The sequence below is a fragment of the Lepisma saccharinum genome, chromosome 2, assembly GCF_977018435.1.
Source record: "Lepisma saccharinum chromosome 2, izLepSacc3.1, whole genome shotgun sequence".
Classification (NCBI taxonomy): domain Eukaryota; kingdom Metazoa; phylum Arthropoda; class Insecta; order Zygentoma; family Lepismatidae; genus Lepisma; species Lepisma saccharinum.
The window spans coordinates 94,978,056-94,999,927 of NC_139230.1; the positions used below are offsets into that span (position 1 = coordinate 94,978,056).

Genomic DNA, 21,872 nt, shown 5'->3' on the forward strand with positions numbered 1-21,872 from the left:
GATTGAGCACAGTGCAGGGGCAAAAATAGCAAAAAGCGGTGGGCAACTGCACCCTAATCGCTGCTACTGATTAACATAAATTACTGAGTGAAATTAAAATATATGTGTGAAATATATAACTTAAGATTGACATTCATTTTCCAGGGATGCTACCCCCCCCCCTGTGGCCTCCCCCTGGACGTCTATGATGATATGTATTAAGTCTTCTACTCCAAGAAAGTGGTCATACCATGCAGTGTAAACATTCAGATACACGTTGCAGTCTTATTGAACTATGTAGTGAAATACAAAATAAAACCATCCTGTTCTTAAAAACAATTTTTGAACCTTCTCAATGTAACCAACGAAGGCACCGTCTGCCACAAGACAAAACACGAAGAGCACAGTAACTGTCTCATCTTTAAAATCCCTTCTGCAGCACTATCCCCAACAACGAACTGTAAAATTTCTTCGTGAACATTGGGTCTCTTCCTAACAGTCTTTGAAAAAGCTTGAAATGGTACATTTACTGGACATTTACGGGGAACATATACATAGAATGTATTAAGAAGAACACTACCCTTCATGTTACAACTCGCATTAAATAATTTCCAGAGTACGACCTGGTGAGGTGATACCTTAAAAGCAACTGAATTTTTTGCTCCAGTGTAAGGAGGAACAAATAGGCAGAAAACAAACCGTTTATGAACAATGCAAAAAAGGAAAAAACGTAGCTCACATTAAGCTATAGGCAATTATCAAAAACCACGAAAAGACCACTTGATGAAACAAAAGAAGAAAAATTGATAACAACAATGCTGACGAAAGAAGAAAAATGGCCGCTGATCTTTACAGAGGCTGCCGCAAGTACAGAAAAGTATTGGTACCTCTTTCAGTGCTTGCCTGTTGCATACAATAATAACCTATCATTCGGCGCTCAATATGACATGACATAATATTACATATTAATGTTAGTGTTTTCAGTTGAACGTATGGTGTGCTGAAGGGGGTGCGGAAGAAAATTAAGGGGCGTGCAAGCATTCACTCGCGCACCCCTGGTGCTGCCCCTGCTTTTCACCTAAAATTTTGTCTGAATTCTCCTGCCCTGAGGGAAGTTTACCTTTGCATAGCAACACTAAACTGCAACCATGATTTATACCAGTAGGATGGGTGAAAAAATACATTGCTTGCCTGCTCATCTCTTTCCTGGCGACAGGAACGTACGTTTAAACGTGAAAGTTTAAACCCCCTCGCCGCACTGTAATGGACGAATCCTGAAAGACTGGCCTTTGTGGTGGATGGTTAGCACAGCATGCTTCGTCGCCAGGCGTTCGAATCCCGCGGCCTCGTCATGGGTGTGTGAGGAGTGTCCCTTCATCAATTTCATTGTATCGCCACTCATCCTCATGTTCGCGATTAGCCAAAAGTGGCACAAGAGCAAAGGGAAATAAACAAAATCATGAATCCTGAAAGTTCGAATTGCTTTGTAATTTTTGTGTGCATACTTCTTTCCAACAGTAAGGGACTCAGGGTATAAAATATATAGGATCACAGTGGCTAGTGAGAAAACTCCAGGAAGGAATCTCTTCACGACGACAACAGCACTTACAGCATATCATGACAGGTCGGACAACCATAAGCCTGCGTTTGATTGGTTTTATTTTTACAAAACAAGTGTTTTCAAAATGCAGTGAATATTTTACAAGTATGTAAAAAACAATTTAATCAGCGATCAGCAAAAACAAGGTAATGCACACAATTAACAATATTGGTCTTTTTAGGTTGCACCGCGTCCTCAACGATTGTATAGGTCGAAACTTCTCGACACTCACTCTCTTTTTCTTCAGTTATTTTCGTTGTTTTCTATCTCTTGAGGTGACGATGAGAATGCATTTATGAGCAGCCAAGGAGACTAACTTTCCATTTAAACTTACAGACCGTCAATTTAGGTTTTAATCTCGCAAAAATTGTGTGAATCTGAAAATTTGTACATCTGTTCTATTTGATGTCAAAACAACATATCAACAGTCCTGAAGCCCTTTCCACATCCTGAAATTCCAGGCGGTGGTCAACTTGGAATGCTGAATGCTGGAGAAGTGCAAGTTACCACTGGAATGGATGTTACGTGCAAGCAGCTAAACACACGGATTTGAAATAGGGCTCCACCGAAAGAGAAATAAGCGGGCTTTAACTATGACTACACATATTGTCTTCCAGGACCACACAAAAGGAACAAAAACTACCAAAGTAGATTTTTTTCTATTTATCATTCTTTACGCTTTGATATCACAGATGTCGAGAAGACACTCCTATAAAAGGTTTTCATCAAGCTTTAAACTTTCCATTGACATCTTTGTAGACCATGTGCAGAATTGTTATGCCACGGGATGTATTAAGCTCGCGTATTATTCTGAAAAAAATAAATCAAGAGGCTTCTTCTCTGATATATGCAGCAACAACGCTAGTGAAATAAAAATCAAGTGCAGAGAAACAAGAGGGAATATTCTTTTCTGGGTATTACATCGCATTAAAACAGTGAAATTAATTTAATTAACATTTTTGTCATGTCTATTTGTGGCGAAGAGTTTTTGACAGCAGGGAATTTAAATTGTGAACACTTTTCATGCAAATTATAAATGGATTGTCAATAATTCAGACATTTATATGCATCGATAATACAACCTGTAAGTGTAATTCTTGTTTACAAAGAAAGTTACTTCATCATTCTTTGAACAATTAATTTCATAGGTATTCATGAATTCTAAATGAGTGATATTACACTTTACTAAAGCTGACGCCAAGTATAGTCCAGTCAAGGTCACTCGCTTTTGGAGTTTCCCCTTGCCTCCTCCACACCTCTGGCCCTCTAGGGTTGCCTTGCTTGTTCTAAGCTGCTCAGTTGACACTTTGCAGGATGTACAATCAGGGACACTTGTGGATTATAACAATACCATTGACATTCAATTAAATCATTACAACCAACAAGTGTCCATGACCGTACGTGTCATGAGTACGTTCGCGGTTAATTTTTTTTTCAATGTTGTTTTGTGAAAGGGCTATTTGGTTATCTATTTAGTATTAGTACAGTAGCTGCGATTAGGAGGGCGCGAGGGGGAGCAGTTGCCTCCCTCCCCTCCCCTCCACTTCTTGCCACTCTTGCCCTCACACTATGCTAAATCTTATCTACAAAGGGAAATATACTGTCTTTGCACCCCCAGTTTTGGTATCTTGTACTGGTTTTGGAACCCAATCGCTGCCACTGAGTATTGAGGAGGAGCGTCCTACATGTGGAACATTAGCTGGTGGAAGTGAAGCGCATGCCTCCCGAAAGTACACTAGAAAGCAAAATAAAATAATCATTGCAAACGTTAACAAGATTTTCAAGAATCTTGCCGACAATGAAAAATTCAGAAAGCTACATTTACTTCAATGCAATAGTGATGGTCTCTAGAAAGATCAGTGGCTGCTGTATCTTTTCCGTCAGCATTGTTGTTAAGAATTGTTTCTTCTTTTGTTTGTCGCTTTCGATAATTACCTGTAGCTTAGTGTGAGTGTGTTTTCTTTTTTGAGCATTATTGTTAAAAACAACAGTTAGTTCTTTATGATTGTAACTTTGAGCATTGTACACAATATAGTATACCATGGCCAGCCTTGAACAAGCTTTGTTCGTTTTGAATTTCATAGCATGTGCTTTTTGGCTGTGGTAAAAAGAAAAGAACTTGGAAAAATTAAGTGCCGCCTCGATGGCACAGTCCAATAAGTGGTGGACTTTTGATATTGTCACTGAAGTTCAATGGTTAGAGCCCCGGCCTTGAGTTCCCTTTCATAAATGTCATCTAATCATCATTCATCCTCATCTTCCTGTTTGGTCTAAAGTGGTAGAAAAGCGATGCTAAATAACACATATATACAAAAATTAAGTTAGTTACTACAGAAGTCTTCACTTTCATTGACATATTTTCATAGAAACATACTAAAAGTTGATTAGTATTTGATGTAGTGGCTAAAGGTTTCATGCATTCTATATTTTAGCATCGTACTCCATACATTTCATTCCATACCCCTTCCGCACTCCTAGATGATTAATCGTCCGCTGCCATTGTTACAGAGAGAGAGAGAGAGTGTTGATTCTTACTGTGGAAGAGATAAATATAATGTTTTGTAGAGTTACGGGAAATATTTGCATCCCCAGTAAGTAAATGAAGCCTGGCAAAAGCCACAGGTAGCGAGCGCGCAAGATCAATGCGCAGCAAAATTTGTTCAAATGAAGCATAAAATAGCTGACATCTTATGCTAAAAACGTTGTATTTGTTTTCAAAATTAATTTGAATATTTTATTACAAACTTTCTCACTGAAAGTGTATAGGTGATCAGTTAGAACGCAAGTTATAGTTCTTGTCTAATGTTACAGCTTGCGCTCTACATGCTGGTAAGAGAAGTGGGGATTGGGGAAGCGACCAATCCAGCGCGATAAGAAATGCAGCAGCCTTGTGTTAAGCTGCTGTAGTATGAGGTGCGTGAAGTACCTCCTCCCGCGACATCGTAACTCTAGGTGCCACCGCTGTGGTCGGGTTGGTCTGCTGAATTTTCCTTGCTTCCCACCTTTCTTTCCAGCATATAGGTCGTCTGCCGTAAGAGTAGACAACAGCTATAACTTACATTCTATTTGATCGCGTATAATCTTTCACTTGAAATTGTTGCTTATTTGAAAGAAACTGTAGGTAGATGGTGTGACCTTGACTGGACTATTTTGGTGGCGTCAGCTTTAGGATAATGTTTTACTTTTATTTTATTAAATGTATGTGATTCAACAATGTACACTTCGTTTTGAACTTCCTAATAATGTACGTCTTTGAAGACAAAGTTACTTAATTATACTTGAACATAGTTCATTGTCATGCTACAATCAAGTACGAAGTTTGCTATTGAGAGGTATGTAAGAACCACGGCAAATAATCAAATGAAAATCAGCAATTTCTCATACTGTATCGAGATCAGCTGGCCCCCGTGGCGGAGTGGTTAGCACATCGCACTACAACGCCAGGGGTTCCTGATTCGAATCCTGGCCTGGACATGTATGTTTGCGAGTGACCAGTCACCAATTTCATCATAACATCACTCATCCGCATCTTCTCAAATGAGCCAAAAGTGGCACAAAAAACGAAGTAAAATAAAGCAAATCAATTAATCAATGTATCGAGACCACCTGTCCATCGTTCGACAAGAGTTTGTGTAATACCCAGACACAGGGCGATACTGTCTCAAACCCTTGAAAATATTGCTCACATGCACAGGATTGGATTCACAACTCTCTTGACTCAAATCGCTCTAAGTGGCAGCTTACAAATGGTTAGTGGTTATGCAGAAAAAGAGAGATTCGAAATTGTTTCTGTCCGAAATCAGGATTCTACGGGGCCGAGAGTGAGTGAAACACCCTGTATTTCATATATACTTTTAATTCATTCTCTCATCGGATCATCTTCTAGGTCAACGTGACGGTACACATATTTTATGTTAAATAAATAAATATAATTAAATATCAACATGACTTAACGGTGTTCCAATGGAAGTTAAGAAAATTCAACCATGGCTTAAATGGCCAGAATTAAGATATATTTTAATACAGTTTTATCTAGACATCCCAACTGACAATACTAACAGTGATCAGTCTCCAACGCATCACAATATCCATCGAAATAATAATATCTGATGCCCTGCAATGGTGGTGGTAGATGCACCTTGCACGGTGGTTCGGTGTCCACTTTAAACTGTAGGTCCAGTCCTGATTAGCCTTTCTGTGCATAAAGCGGTGTTAAGAACTAACCAAACAAGTAACAAGTCCATGTGATGAAAATTCAAATATATTCTTTTTATAAGAATAATTTTTAATTCTACCACAATTTAGTCTATCTCCCTAAGATACAACTCCCCATTTATTTTCTTTCACCTTACGTAGACTAATTGCGTGAGGTAGAAAATGGCCACCGTGCGTTCCTTGCCTGTCGTACTGCTTGCACCATTACTAAGCCATCCAAAACCAGCTTGTTCCACCCCTCTTGGTGCGGAGACACTCTCGCACATTGTTGCAACATTTATTTCCATATGTTTTGGTATGGAGGGTGGTGCTTGTGTTGCCGCGCTTCGAATCAACCGCCAGTTATCATGACATCACAAGTAGTTCCTCTCTATTCAAGTTTTACGAACACTATTGTGTTTAGTTGGTTCCTCACTTCGGGGTTTGGTGCTTGTGGATTCCTCTTACATAACGTTTCGTCAATGCAGTGTGTGACCTAAGAAAGAACAAATGAATAACGATTCCTCGCAATACTCTTAACTTTGCACGTTCCTCTCTTGGGGGTGCTGTGCTTGTCCGCACATTCTTTGTCAATATCTCAACTTCCATGGAGTGTATAGCAGCCACACCCAGATTCCCGGTATCCTCGGGAGTAGCTCTATTACGTGTAAAAATCTCAGTCCAATCAGAACACTTTTAAAACTTCCTAGCTTTGGCTTGAAAAGTACAGCTTCCTCTTAATGGAGGGTGGGAAAACAGGGGTGTGTGTGTTTGTTTGTGTTTTTTTGTTTGTTTGTGGTGGGGGGGGGCTGAAATGAGGGAAGTGCCAAATGAATGACTGAAAACATTAATATTCACTTACCAGTGTAACCCAAAGTTTTGAACATAAATTCTGTGATTTATTTTTTTTTCACAGAGGAATAACGTTTGATCCTCCGGTGGGATTTGTTACCAGAAGAAAACATCAGAAGTGGTTGTTATATGCAAGGAGTTTCAGTAACAACACAATACAGAAAAATACGTTCCAAACTCAATATTATGCCACACGCATAGTCCTTTCAATAATTATTTTCTCCTTGCCACACGAACAACAACAATGTATAAAGCTGTGACTGGGTGAAATACTTTTTGTGGCAACCGTTTTGGCAGAAAAAGGAAAAAAAAAAACTTTGGCCACACTGGGAATCGAACCTAGGATTTCAGCTTACGAAGCTGCCGCTTTACCGACATGGACACAAGCCACGGTGCGGAAAAGCATGCTATTAGAGTGATTTCTCCTGAAGATTGCACTTTTACCTGTCCGGTTCCAAACTTTCAATGTCCCTTTTCTCTAATTACATTAACTTGAAAGTAATACGCATCATGGTATACTGTCTCTATGCTGTGCACACATTGCTCTTAGACTATAAGTTAATGTTGTGTGTGTATATTAATGAAGACTATCGAAGTCGTGCTTTTGTGCAAGGCTAGCATTTCCAGTCCCTAATAATCTTTGTTCTCTAGCTTCTGTCAACCAGACTGATATGTGGCGACAAATCTTATAATTCAATGGCACATACAAAATTATATTTTTAAACTAACTATTTGACGAAGAAGAGTGATTTTCCAGCCTGTACTGATTTTGGGAGGTCTATTATCCTACTTTTGTGTTCAAATTACAAGCTAGAAAAGCAGTTTGCATACGTAAGAGAAAGTAACGAAAGTGATCCTGATGTCACGTCATTCGGGCCGTGATAGATATTCTTATTGCCTTGGATTGTTTACTTTCTCCCGTCCGCATCTTGAATGTCAATTTGATTTATTTTTTGTTAGCATCGCATTTCTTCCACTTTTAGTTAATCACGACGAAGAAGATAAATGATGATAAAGAAAAAATTGATGAAGGGACACTCGCAAAGAACACCCACACTCAGGTTGGAATTCGGACCTGGGTCCTCTTGGTGACAGTCGACATTGCTCTTATGTTAAGCTAGGAAAAGAGGTAATGGAACCACTATCCACTCCCCTTTGCTTTCAAATGAATATGAGCTTTTCCCAAGCAAAGGGATTGAGGCAGGTTCTTTTTTTTTTAGGATTAGTTATGGGATACTTTGTATCTCGAATATTTTCCCAATTCTTTTTTCCTGCCATGTTCTTTTAAAATTGGACACTGCATTGCATTAATAATTAAAATGCAAAGCTTTCCTGTAACTGTTTCTTTTCACTCGGCAAGTCAGAAAATTTCCTGCATCTGGTGAAAAACTTTAGTGGTAAGCAACACTGCAGAATGCTGTTTTCCCGAACCTTTACTTCGGCTGTACTGCCACACTTGATTGGCTCCGAAGCTGGTCTTTAACTCAAACGAGTGTGCCACTTTCTGTGAACAGAAGTGTACCTGAAAAGTGTATTTTACACCTTTTGCGTAAATTTAAAAATAACTTTTGTTAAGATTCATGATCATCCTTCGCAGTTTCCTGCCTCTGGCTTGGTCGGCATAGAAGTGAAGCCTCTCCATTTTCTTCAGGTCTTCCACCATTTCTCTCTTTTCACGTTTTTTTTAATCTTGTCCTCTTCTTCCAACACTCTCCACTATCTGCTCTTTCCACCAACATCTTGGTCTTCCTCTTGGCCCTATTCCCACTCCTTGTGCATTATGAGCTCATACTGGTAGTCTTTCTCCATCCATCCTCTTCATGTGTCCGAACCATCTCATCTGTGCCTGATCTATTCTGTCCTGGAGCTTCACCACCCCCGCTTTCTGTCAGATCTCATCATTCCTTATTCTATCCCTTCTAGTCTTCCTCAATAAACTCCTTAAAAATTTCATCTCCACCCTGCATCTTTATTTGTTAAGAGAGACCCTTAATTTCCACCACAAAGGTTTGAGATCTTTGACAAATCCAACATGGGATCAAGTAGAGCAGCAAAAGAAGTAACGTAACATCAAGGGGTGTCACCATGTTTGGCCTTCCTCTTTACAAATTTCCACCATCCTCCAGCCTGTGTGACATTTTTGGGAAATTGTGGAGTGTCACTGGACGAGGCATTCTCCATTGTTGAATGCTGTACCTCCCAGGTGATCAAAGCGACCGTAGATGTAGCATACCAAACAAAGATACAGGCTGTTTTGAGATGGAATCCTGAGTCGAGATCACCGCAAACCTGCCTTGGGAGTTGTAAACAAGAAGTTTGCACCTGTAAACATGTTGGAGAACATTGTAAAGCATGATGTTGGTGCAATACTTCAAAAAATGATAAAAGTTCTTGCATTGGTCAAATTGTATCTTTATTTTTAATCAAAGAACATAATTCATTGCACTGAAAATAGTTATATTTTAAATACAAATTACATCTAAAATGAGAGATTTCATGAAATTATTAATGGCATAACATCACATAACCCAAGATGCAACAGCCCCGTGAGGACCAGGGCCTACCTACTGACTGCCGGCCTTACCTCTGCATGTGTCAGCAGAGATGGGCAATCATCCAACCAGTTACAGGGTGACGTGTGGTCAGCATGACAACCCCCAAGTCATTGTTGTAGGTTTCCATGACTGGGTTATGTTTCTCATTCATAGCTCCCCAATTTCCTCACAATGGTGGGTGTCTACTGGTTCAAAATCTCTGGAGAAAAGTTATGATTCTCCCCAGGAGACTCAAACCTGTGTGTGTCCCATAGGCAAGCCCAAAACCTGATACCTTAGACCGCGTGGCCATGATGTGGGACTTCATAAAATTATTATACAGGTTGATTCAAGATTCCCTTAGCACCCCCTATAAAATATAAAGGAGTTAGGCTGGACACAAATGGTCATGATAGAAACAGGTTAGGCCTAGAGGGAACCATATTAGTGTGTTCCAAGTGGATGTCCACTATACTGGCGGCCCCCAAATCAACTCAAAATTTTTAAAAGGGAAGGGGGTGATGTGAACTATGAAATCAGGCTAGAATTTTATGAGAAATGCAACGGTGAAGGTTTTTCCAACCTGTCTTTAATCAGGAAAAAGTTATGACTGCATGATTGTAACAAATGTCTCATTTTCCATGTGTGAGAAAACAGTGTTAGAATGCTCCTAATGCATTGGTGGAGGTTCTGGGATGTCCTGATCGTTGCCGCTCATTGACTGATCCAGTCTCTCAGAACTTTTTGAGTAATTGTGCAACTGTCCCATGCAACACTGGATCTCATTGGAGGTGTTGTTGATTAAAATCATTTGCAATGGCATGTGACTTCTCTCCCTAGACAGCAGTACAATCTCGATACGTTCATCACACATTGTGAATTCTCGTGAAGTTCTAGCCTGATTTGATATATCACATTACCCACTTTCCATTTAAATTTTTTTAGTTAAATTCAATGTGACAGTCACCAATATGGCAGACGTTTGCTTGGAATACACCAATATGGTTCCTCCTAGACCTAACCTGTTTCTATCATGACCAATTGTACCCAGCCTAACTCCTTTCTTTTATAGGGGTTGTTAGGGGACTTTTGAATCCCCCTGTATAATAATAATAATCATAATTTATTGTAAACACCTAAAAAAGTCCCAAAATGAAGTTTATAAAGTCCTAAATTTATTTTTCTTTATCACCTAATAATCCTTTCTCTAGTGCTAATGGTTAGAAGTGATGATTACATGAAATTGATGAAGAAACAAATACAAGTAAACACCAATGTCCAGGTTGGGGTTTGAACACAACCATTTTATGGTGAAATTGTGAGTCAAGATCTCAATACACTCTGCCACTGAGGTAGCAAGATACATCTAAGATTTCATATTTTAATACTGAGCATCTGCATGGATCTTATAAACATATTTTACTGTGTACACCAGGAGTGCACACAGGAGGAGATTATGGCACACACTACGCCATCAATATTTTGAGGTGGGGAATTTTTTCTCATAAAATAACATAAAATTCAAACTTTATATATTTTTCTAAAATATATGTAAAAAATATACACCTTAAATGCACCATATTTAATACATTAGATGAAAAAAAGAGAGTATTTAGGGGCAGGAGTGTACACAGGTGAGTTTGTGGACACATGTAACATCCACCCAACTGTGGGTGGGGGGGATTTTATGCTGGAGATTTGAAGTGAACAATATAGCATGGGACACAGGTTGAATTACGTTATCAATTAACCATTGCTGCTATATAAGTAACAATTTCTAGACTTCCAATGGAATTGTAACGGGTAATATGTATTATCTGGGGAAGGGGGTGGGGGCAATATCCATCTCTTTCATATTTAACCTTAAATTGACACAAGGATTCTTGGAGGATCCAACTCTTGGATATCATTGTTAAGTCTTAGATTATGACTGGTATTTTAGTTCAGGTGGATTGAACATTAAATTGAGGGGGATATCAAATTCTTGTTTATTACTATTGTCTGTTGTGGAAATTATGGTGTTTTGGAGGAGGCAATATCCACTCTTCAATATTATCAGTCAGTCTAAAATTGGCATGGAAATTTTGGTGTGACGATTAAGTATTAAGTGTAAGAGAGAAGATATGAAGCTCTTGATAAAGTGTTAAATTTTAGATTGTTAAGGGATTTCTGTTGTGCCGGGGGTAAGGTAAAGGTAAAGTGTTCCCCTGTGCATAGCACCACGCCATGAAGGCGTATAGGGGGTGTGAGGGTAACGCCCCACACTTTCTTGATCCGGTCGTGACTGGGGGTGATGTGATCAGCATCACGCCCCTGACCGCCTTTACCCCCTGGGTTTCCCCCAGGTACCCATGTTATTCGACGCTGGGTAGGTGCCGGGGGAGAGTTTGAATATTATGTTTTTGAGGACTATACAGGATGTCTCATAAGTAATAGCTCAAACTGACAGGTGAAAGTACACAATAATAGAAGCAAAAAAGTCTCAGTAAATATGTGTCTGCAAACCAGGCATTTTCTAGATTATCGCGAATGTGTGATTACAAGCTGCCACTGACTTCATTGTTTGTAAATGTTGTCCTAGTTGGTAAACTGCTAATAATGTGTGGTTACAAGCAAGCCGTCATTAATTGCATTTTGTAAACATCAAGTTCTTTACTACTTGTGCGATCCGATGTTTGATCTTTGTTTACAAAACAGAATATTTCCGAGAGGTGGCGTGTAATCAAACAGAACATTTCCGAGAGGTGATGTTGTATGGATACAATCAGTACACAGTCTAATCATACTGTGGGAGTCACGTCAGTTGTGCTGGACTGTGTAGTGAAAATGGAACCTTACAGCAATGAAGAGTATGCGGACATGCATTTTGTGTATGGTTTGGCTAACGGCAATGCACAGGAGACTGCACGCTTGTACCAAGAAAAATACCATGCTCGAAGGCACCTCGAGAGTTGCACATTTACTAGGGTACATCAGCACCTCAAAGAACATGGGAGCTTCGAACATGGTAGGAGAGCAGGTAGACCTGCACACATTACACCTCAAGTTGAGGATATGGTGTTGGAAGCAGTAGAACACTCTCGAGGAACCTCGACAAGGAGAATTGCCGCACAAGTGCCAGTAAGCCGCAGTAGTGTATGGAGAATTTTACATCCCAATTCACTCTACCCTTACCACCTCCAATGAGTTCAGTGTCTCAGTGATATGGATTGTGTTCCTAGAGTGACGTTTTGTCAGTGAATGCAACAACAGGTTGTACTCAACCCTCGTTTTGCAAGTAACATTTTATTTACAGACGAACTGGGGTTCACACGCCATGGTATTTTTAATTTTCATGTTTGGTGTGTACTAAACCCACATGCTGTTCATGAGGCACCACATCAGCAACGTTTCTCATTGAATGTGTTGTTAGGGGTACTAGGTGATCATCTCATTGGACCACACATTCTTCCAAGAAGACTCAATGGACCAAGGTACCTTCAGTTTTTGCAGCATGATGCTTGAGGATGTTCCCTTTTATTCACGTCCGAGTATATGGTACATGCATGATGGAGCACCGGCACATTTTGCTGCTGCTGTGAGACGACATCTAACATGCAGATATCATCGAAGATGGATAGGTCGAGGCGGGCCTGTAACGTGGCCTCCAAGGTCACTGGATCTAAATCTTTTGGATTTTTGTTTCTGGGGTAGTGTACAACACTCCCGTTGACATGGTTGAAGAACTCGAATAGAGAATTATACATGCTTGTGACCAATTCCGAAATGATCCGGGGGGTGTTGGAAAGAATTCAAAACTCAATGCGGAATCGCATACAGTATTGCATCCAGATGGAAGGATGACACTTTGAACACCTCCTTTAACATGTACGAGTGTACAGTAATTGTATCATAGAACATACTAAAGGAGTGCTGTATTCCTTGTTAAAGTAAGTAGAATGTTCAATAAAAGCAATGAGATCTCCTAATTTTTCATACTGTATCATTGGTATTTTAAAAACTAGGATGACGTTTACAAACACTGAAGTCAGTGATGGCTTCTACCCACACATTCGCACACATTATTTGCAGTTTACCAACTAGGATGACATTTACAAACAATGAAGTCAGTGGTGTCTTGTAATCACACATTTACGATTATCTCAAATGGCTCGTTTGCAGACCCATGTTTACTGAGACTTTTTTGCTTCTATTATCGTGTACTTTCACCTGTGTCAGTTTGCGTAATTACTTTTGAGACACCCTGTATTTAGTGATATGGTATGCACACATTTTCGGTGCTGAATGTACGAAAAGAGAAGCTGGAAAAGAGCAAATATCGAGGGATCCTAAGAAAGTATTGACAGCGCATTAAATGAATATTCTTGAAAGCCTGCAAATAAATGGATGTAAAAATGTTCTTGCTCGCTTCGCTCACAATAGTGTGTTATGAAAATGCATGTATAACATTTTATTGAGGTGAATGTTAAGTTTTATACTATAGCTGCATTACAAGACATGAATGATATTCAAGATATTGTTTAATAGCATCACTTCTTAAAATATAATGCTTAGAGTTGGTATTCTGCTTAATTGAAAGCAGATGCATCATTTAGATGATGTACTTCTATTAGCAATATTATTGTATTATTGATTCTCTGTGTGCTGTAATAGTTGTACTAATTGTACTTCATATAGTAACACCTTGCTTGTTACCCTATAAAACAGAAAAATGAATAATATCAAAATCGCATTTCTAAATTCTGGAAATTTGAATGTAATTATTGCTGTGGATTACTAAAGTAATTGTATTTACCCCAAGCAGAGGGGGTGAGTTATTTGAAGAAGGAACCATATTATATTCTCGCCCTGAGCTTAGGAATTTCTAGGTAGGGTTCTATAATGTCTCTTCAAACAATATTGAATCAGTCACACAGCTGCAGCATGTTATTTGATTTGCCCAGGTTGAATTTTCTGTCGTAAGCTGTGTAACAATTTGTTTTAAATACTCAAATTGTATTTTATAAATCTTATTCTCTACTCACAAACACTGTTTAAATGCACATTTATGTAATTTAATTTATTTCATTTAACCAATCAATATGCTAGCCTTCTGTTATTTCGAAAATTGAACAATTAAAAAAATATGGACATTTTAACATGGTGTTGTATTAAAATAAATATCAATTATTATGTATTCATCCAAACTTTGGGGGGGGGGGGGTGGTATGATAAACGATTTTGGGGTCAATGCATCCATGGTCTTGGGGTGATGGGCACCCCTGTTTATGGAGGAGGGGTAGATTAAATATAGTGTTCAGTAAAACTAAGGAAAAGTTACTTTCAATAGACATGCTGTCATAATTATAATAATGCAGGAGGGCATATGTAAATTTGTAGATGTCTTTAAGATAAAAGTTATTTTATCAGAATATTTTACTCCATATGTATATATGCTATTATTCACTTATATTTTACAGTGTGAGGCTGTGAATGCAGAAAGGACATATTTCCTTCCTCTGAAAAGTGAATACCTTACGCAAATAGGTGAAACATTAGGTATTCAGGATCTGTAGGAGTTTGGCTGCAAAAGCACGTTTTTGTAAACAAAATAAGGTTTGTTCTATTGTTGCTCAATGAACCACAAAGGTAAATGATCAGTTACAGCACTAGTCAAAATGTTATTTTCACATTTTATACATACATATTGTAGAAAAGAAATATTTAGTAATTTTTTTATTATATAGAAGCATATTTTTACTTTGTAATTACTTGCGAGGTGTGTTTCTTGCTATGATGGATCGTCATTCATGAACATTGTTAGTGGAGAGTTATGTGGAGGTACTGGAGACCCCTAAAACTTTTTTCAGCTCTACCTTCAACTGCAGCAGGGGAAAAAAATGTTATTCATGGAGATGGGATTGGTATATCAGTTTATTAGTAAAATTGTTGTTATTTTTACTGATTCAGTATTACTATAAATACTCCATAACCTACTTTTACTTATGTCATTTTGTTATTTCAATGAATATGAAAGTAAAAATCAAATGTTCACTGTTATTAGAAACATATTTCTAGATATTCATTTTTGTAACATAAAAACTAGCGGAGTTCTATTATCATATCTGTCAATTAAGGAGGTGTATACATATGTAATTTGGATTCTACACAAATTTTTTGTCATTTTTAATCTGATTGGCAATCAGTTATCAGTAGAAATATAATATTCCTACAGCTGGCAAAAGAGATAATAGTATGCAAATTGCCCACTGCTATGTTTGCTCATTTTTCCTTTGCATACTGTGTATTTTTAAGGCACAAAATTGTAGTGAGACTGCTGCTGAGGTTGGCATTCTTGTTTCGATTTTGGAACCCTGCTTTGTCTATAGCAAAATTGTGTACATGGTGGTGGACAGTTTACGTACTATTGTATCTACACATGAATGTAGATCACTAAGTACTGAGTATACTGTATCAACACTCCAGCTCCACCTCAGTCCCTCTCTCCCAACCTTGCCATTGTTGTTATTTCTGCACATTTAATGATGGATCCTTCAATATGCATGTACTTCTATGGTCATGTCATAATTGCTCTAAATTGCCATCTTGGATCTAATAAAATTTTCATTAATAGTCAGGGACCAAATTACCACCTTTGTTTATTTTGGTGAGTATAATGCATTATATTTCTGTATTTTAAAAACTATTTTCTGAAACCTATAGAATTTGGAAAACTGCATAATGAGCAGTTACATTTACCGTAATTATTCATGTATTGGAAGTTATTTTGTTCTAATTATTTTTTTTATGATTGTGTCAATGAGAAATGCAATCTGCTTGTAATTCATGCTTGAAATATGCTTTTCTCGAGAAAAAAGTAACTGTAACTAACTCAGTTACTTTTAAAGAGTAACTTTCAAAACACTGATTAAAAGTGCATATATTTTGGCAGCTATATATATGTGAGAGAAAGATAGCAATAAAGTTTGCATTTCTTTTAAAGCCTAAGAAATTTTTCTGAAGTAAGAATTCTGATGGTAAAGGGTAAAATTTCTTGGGTATTGTAGTTGCAAATTCAATATATTGCAGTTGAAACTTACTGAAGGTCCATATTTAAGCACAATTCACTATTAGACAATTCTGGGTGCATTAATTTTAGTGATTTTTTTTTCAAAGTGATTCCAATGTACACACACACACACACACACACATACATATATATATATATTATTTGTCCAGGTTACAGCAACACATTCAGATACATAGAACAAGTAATTTACATCATTGAAATCTTCAATCGTTGACTAGATTCACCAGATTTCTAACATAATGATTGATCTACTAGTAGATATCATTGATTTCTTGCAATGTTATGAAACCATTTGTCCTTGCAACTATGTACAGTCATGGAAATAAATACTTCCCACCATAAGACTACTGGTGTTAAGGCTCTATGGGGGAAGTATTTTTTCCATTTTTCCATGACTGTATGCTTGTATTGCTATCTTACAATGAATATCATTGCATCATAGGCTCTCTTTCTCTCTGCTTTTGTGTTGATGTATCGTAATACCTAAGGTTACACCCTAAACTCTAGATATGACCCTTTTTCATATAAATATATATATAAATTTCATTTGTAAGAAGTAAATGCAGTCTGTGTTAGTTCTTGTTATTGATGTAAGAGAGAAGTCTGAAATGGCACTACTAATGTGTTGGTCTTGAATATTGAAACTTATGGAATCATAGCTGCTATGGTCCAAATTTCCTCTAACCACTGCCAAATTTTAAAGAGAACTTTAACTATGGTAATGCATTGTCATCTGTAATATTCAGGGCAAAAACATTTTATATTTTTGAAGAAAACTGAAAGTTATGCCTGGCACATTTACAGAAAGAAAAGAAAAAGAAAAAATTAGACTAGATTGTTAGAAGTAACAAGTTCAATTTCTGTAAGAATTTATTGTGGTTCATCAAGAAAAATCAAGTTACACAGCAGATTTATCAGTTGCATATCATACAAAGTTGTAACTTGATATAAAGCAAACTGCAGTGTGAGAGGTAATGCCAAATTCCATTTTCTGTTTGCTGAAAGCAAGAACATTTTACGCTGACTGCACTGTATCATATTTTGTAGAAAATTAGCATGTTTAAGTTCCTGTCCAAAGTTATAATTACAGAAATATATGATGCTTACAAAATTAGCAGTAACTTATCGTATAAGGATCTGTAATCACAAGCATGGTATGAGGGTTGGTGCATAAGTCATGGCAACGATTTTTTTTTCCACGGTAATGTAGGACCAGCAAGAAAACCTGAAATATAAAATGGAAGGGGGCAGTGTATGGTATTGTGGATTGTATGAGCAATGCAAATCATGTGTACCAGGGCCATCCTGATGGTGCAGTGGTAATGTTTTCACCTTGTAATCAAGGGGTCCCAGGTTCGATACCTGGTGGAGGCACATAGTAGTTCGGATCTCACTTTAAACTGTAGGTCCAGTCCCAATTAACCTTACTGTGCATAAAGTGGACTTAAAGAACTAATTCAATCAATCAATCGTGTGTACCAGGTATAAGATAGGGGAGCAACCTTCCAAGATAGCATCATGTGACATGAGTTTACAAGTCTAAAAGCATGAACATTACAGGAACAAAAGAGAGACATACTATGGTAGGACACTGTTCCCAGTTTCCACTAGCTCGCAAAGAATAGCTATTTTGATACATCAATGCAGTCGCATAGTGGTTGACTCAACATTGAATTACCACTGCCCTCTGTACAATAACCATTCATCACTGCCATCTATTGACATATCCACATACTATGGGTGCCATGTTCTCCGTGACATGATCACATTGTGGTACCACCATTTAACTTTGAGAAGAAATATAGGTGCCATGGTTTATGCGCAGCCCTCATAATATCAACAATTATGGTAAACATATTGCAATATTCTCCTTTGTGGAATTTTCAACACCACACCAGTCCTTTCTGTGCAGCTGTGCAAAAAATGTTCAAGGAATTATCACATATTACCGTAATTAGTGATATTAAAAATTAACATATAGAGTAAGTAAAAAATACACCCCCTATAAAATGTAAAAGAGTTATGCTATGTACAATTGGGCATAATAGAAACAGGTTAGGTCCAAGGGGGAACCCTAGTTGTGTATGCCAAGCTGAGGTCTACCATATTGAATTCAACTCAAAATTATTAAATAGAATAATGTATCAAAGCAGGCTAGAAGTTCACAATAAATGCAGTGGTGAAGGTTTTTTCGATGTATCTTTAACCAGTAAAAAGTTATGACTGCATGCTTGTAACCATGTTCTCATTTTCAAGTTGTCAAGAAATAGCATGAAAATGCCTCTAATGCATGAGTATTGCATCGAGATCATACTGATGTCTAGAGAGATGTTCATGTGCCATTGCACATGATTTTAATCAGCGACATTCCCAGAGAGTTTAATATTGTGAATAGTTGTCTGGAACAATTAGTGTGTGATGCTTCCTTTGGAATGAAAAGTCCTTCACAGTGACAAGAAAATTTTTATGTTCATTATGAAGTTAATAAACTTGCAATACTTGTCATCTGATAACCCACATTAGACAGATCACAACTGAATGATTGATGCTGGTAAGTTAACGGTATGGTGTGTTTTGGGGAACATGATTGGTTGATCCGTTCTTCATTGATGCTCAGGGTTACTTGGATTTGTTAAGTGAACAGTTTTTTTCATCCTTGCTTATGGAATAAGGTACTTTTTCCAAAGTTTTTCAATAGGACAGAACACCACCACACACTGTGGGAATGTTGAGAGACAGTTTCTTCATGATATATTTCTCAGAGATAAATTGGCAACCTGGGACCTGTTCAATGCCCTGCATGTTCCCTGGATCTAACACCTTTAGACTTTTACCTTTGGGGTCAAATTTAAGGCAACAATATATGCACAAAATATCCATGATATTGACTATCTGAGAGAATGCACAGTTGCTGCTTTCAATGCTGTCACACTTACATTGCACAATGTTCTGCATGAGTAGGAGAAACATCTACGTGTGTGCAAAAAGGAACAATGACAACATATTGAGCAAATTTCATTAGTGCAAGATATGCATGTAACTTTTTACTGGTTAAAGATACATCAAGAAAGAAAAACTTCATCACTGCATTTCTCATTAAATTGTAGCCTTTCTATTCAAAGTCTTTTAGTTTAATTCAGTATGGCAGACCTTGGCTTGACACACACAACTATGGTTCCCCCTGGGTCTAACCTGTTTCTATATCATGACCTATTGTATCCAGCATAACTACTTTACATTTTATAAGAGTTGTTACGGGACTTTTGACTCATCCTGTATAACTAAAAATTTATTGAGATGGCAGTTTGCAGTAAATCTTTTGAGTTGTTATTGTTTTTTGTGTATCCTTATGTTTTTTCTTATTTTTCACCATGTCTAGAGAACCAATCAAAATTGTTTTTTTTTGTATTTTTTTACAGTTCAGTTTTTTCCCTACTGTCAGAATGTTTTCATAAATTCCACCAATATAGGTGTATTTGTCATTCTTTTTCACCTGTTTCAATTATAATTTGATACTATGTATACTTTACTGTATTTTGCTTGCTGAAATAATGACCTGTATAGATCATGTGAACAGTAACTTTACATATGATCTCTGCGAGTGCTGTTTTTGTATTTTTCAGGGAAAAGGTGTCAGCTAGATAATAGTTTATTCTATCATTCCTTCCAGTAATTTCTCAAACATAATAGGTCCAGATTGTAAGATTAAGGAGAAACTATATTTGACAGTTTGCATAGTTTCCTGTCTTTATATTGAGGTGCATGATTTCCTAAGTAGTAAGGTCTATGATAAACATGCAAACTGGTGATATTGATTGTATCTTGGCTGTGGAATAAGTGATATATGAATTAGCGTAACTGTGTTGTTAGCATTCATATTGTCAGTTGTAACTTTCAATGTAATTTTAGATTTATTTCCAAGGTTTTATGGTGGCCTTCAAGAAGTAATAAAATGTATTTTTCTCACACAAAAATTAGTCATGGAATATATTTCATATTTGAAGGTATGCAGTATGTAGTATGAGTATATTTAACAGCCATTGGGTCTTAATTGGTTGAAATATCATACTTTTTCATTTTTCTTTAACTGAGCAGTTTCAAGTTGAGTGGATTTGTTTGTCAAGAGAGATTGAGCTTATATATTTTTGTCTATATATGTGTTGTGAATGATTGTGTGCTGGTATATATTTATTTGTATTTGTTATTGCATCCATTTTTAAGAGAATCTTGTTACCTCAGTTTTTGAGCCAAACTTGTTCCAGAATCATTCCATGTAATGTGTAATTTAATACTAAATATCTTACTGAAATATAACAGAAGTTATGATAATTGTTTTATTTACAAATTTTGTATATGCATTTTGAATAAAATGCAGTTTACATTATTCAAAGTATTGTAGTTTTCTTTCTTAAATAATATATATTTACGCTTCATGTTGCATTAAAAGTATCCCTAAAATTTGGTTACAATGGAAATAGGAAGAAAGAAGTAACTAGGGCTGAGCTCAAAACAGCCGTTCGTATTTATATTTTAGAATATCATTCATTCTCCAAAAAGATTATTCCTGAGCTGTTTATTGGATTTATTCTCATTTATTTATTTAAATCTAAGCCTGGTTATATTATTTGTTCATGATTAAATCATTTACGTCACGTGTGAAATAAATACACACTTTCCACATTAAGTAGAGGAGCAAGAGAAATGTGAAGATTTAAATCATTAAAGTTTTCAGAAATCTGACCACCACTGAATTCCTGGAGAAATTCTAGCTCAAAATTAAGTTGGATCCAAGATGGCGGTTGTCATGACATGCACCAAAAAGTTTCCCCCTAGGCCTAACATATTACTACCATGACCAATTGCTGCAATCTACACATTTAATTTTATAAGTGGTGGTCAGGGACTTTTGACACCCTGTACAAGATATATCATTACATTGTAATCAAGGAGTCTCATCCTGTATTGATACCCGATGGAGGTACATTACACAGTGGCTCGGATCCCACTTTAAACTGTAGGTCCAGTCTCAATTAGCCTGTCTGTGCATAAAGTGGACTTAAAACAATTCAAACAAACTTCTGTACAACATGAATAAATTATTTTGTATGCATACTTAACAGATTTCTCTCTGGCTGTGTTGATTGGACTTGACATTGTTATCCAGGTGGTCTTGGAGGTATCTCTGCCATTCCTCAATGAGGGCAGTCTCCAGTTTGTGAAGACTCAATTTAAGTCCATAGTGATTCGGTAAGTATATATTCAGTAGGGTTTATATGAAAAAAGTTCTCCCAATTTTTTAAAAAAAAAATCATAAACATACATCATGTAGAAGTTGTACAATGGTACCAAAACATCTCTCAAAAAATTGTAGTTCTTTTGAAGGATTTCTAGCCACACCTCAAGAAGGCTCTTTATTTTGTATCAAAAGATAGAAAGCTCAGCCAGCTCTTTGCTTGATGTAAACTGCAACTTCTGTGGTGAAATGTAACTAATTAAATGGTTCTTATGAAAATCAAATATACGAGGGTGGTTCAGCATGCTCCGCCCCTGACATAGAAGGAACCCTCATAGGAAAACCAAATCACTGTCACTTTTCAACATAGTCCCCTGCAACATTAACACACTTTTCCAATCGGCCTTCCAG

The 21,872-nt window shown here is 37.2% G+C and overlaps 1 protein-coding gene across 1 annotated transcript in view; it reads left to right on the forward strand.

Moving 5' to 3' along the window:
- LOC145984100 (ER degradation-enhancing alpha-mannosidase-like protein 1) overlaps nt 1–20,609 on the forward strand; it is a 153,308-nt gene extending 132,699 nt beyond the window's left edge. Inside the window, exon 10 of the mRNA XM_083117516.1 lies at nt 14,619–20,609. Within this exon, the coding sequence (XP_082973642.1) occupies nt 14,619–14,714 (96 nt within the window). The 3' untranslated portion in view covers nt 14,715–20,609. The remainder of the gene's footprint in view (nt 1–14,618) is intronic.
- The last annotated feature ends 1,263 nt before the right edge of the window (nt 20,610–21,872 follow it).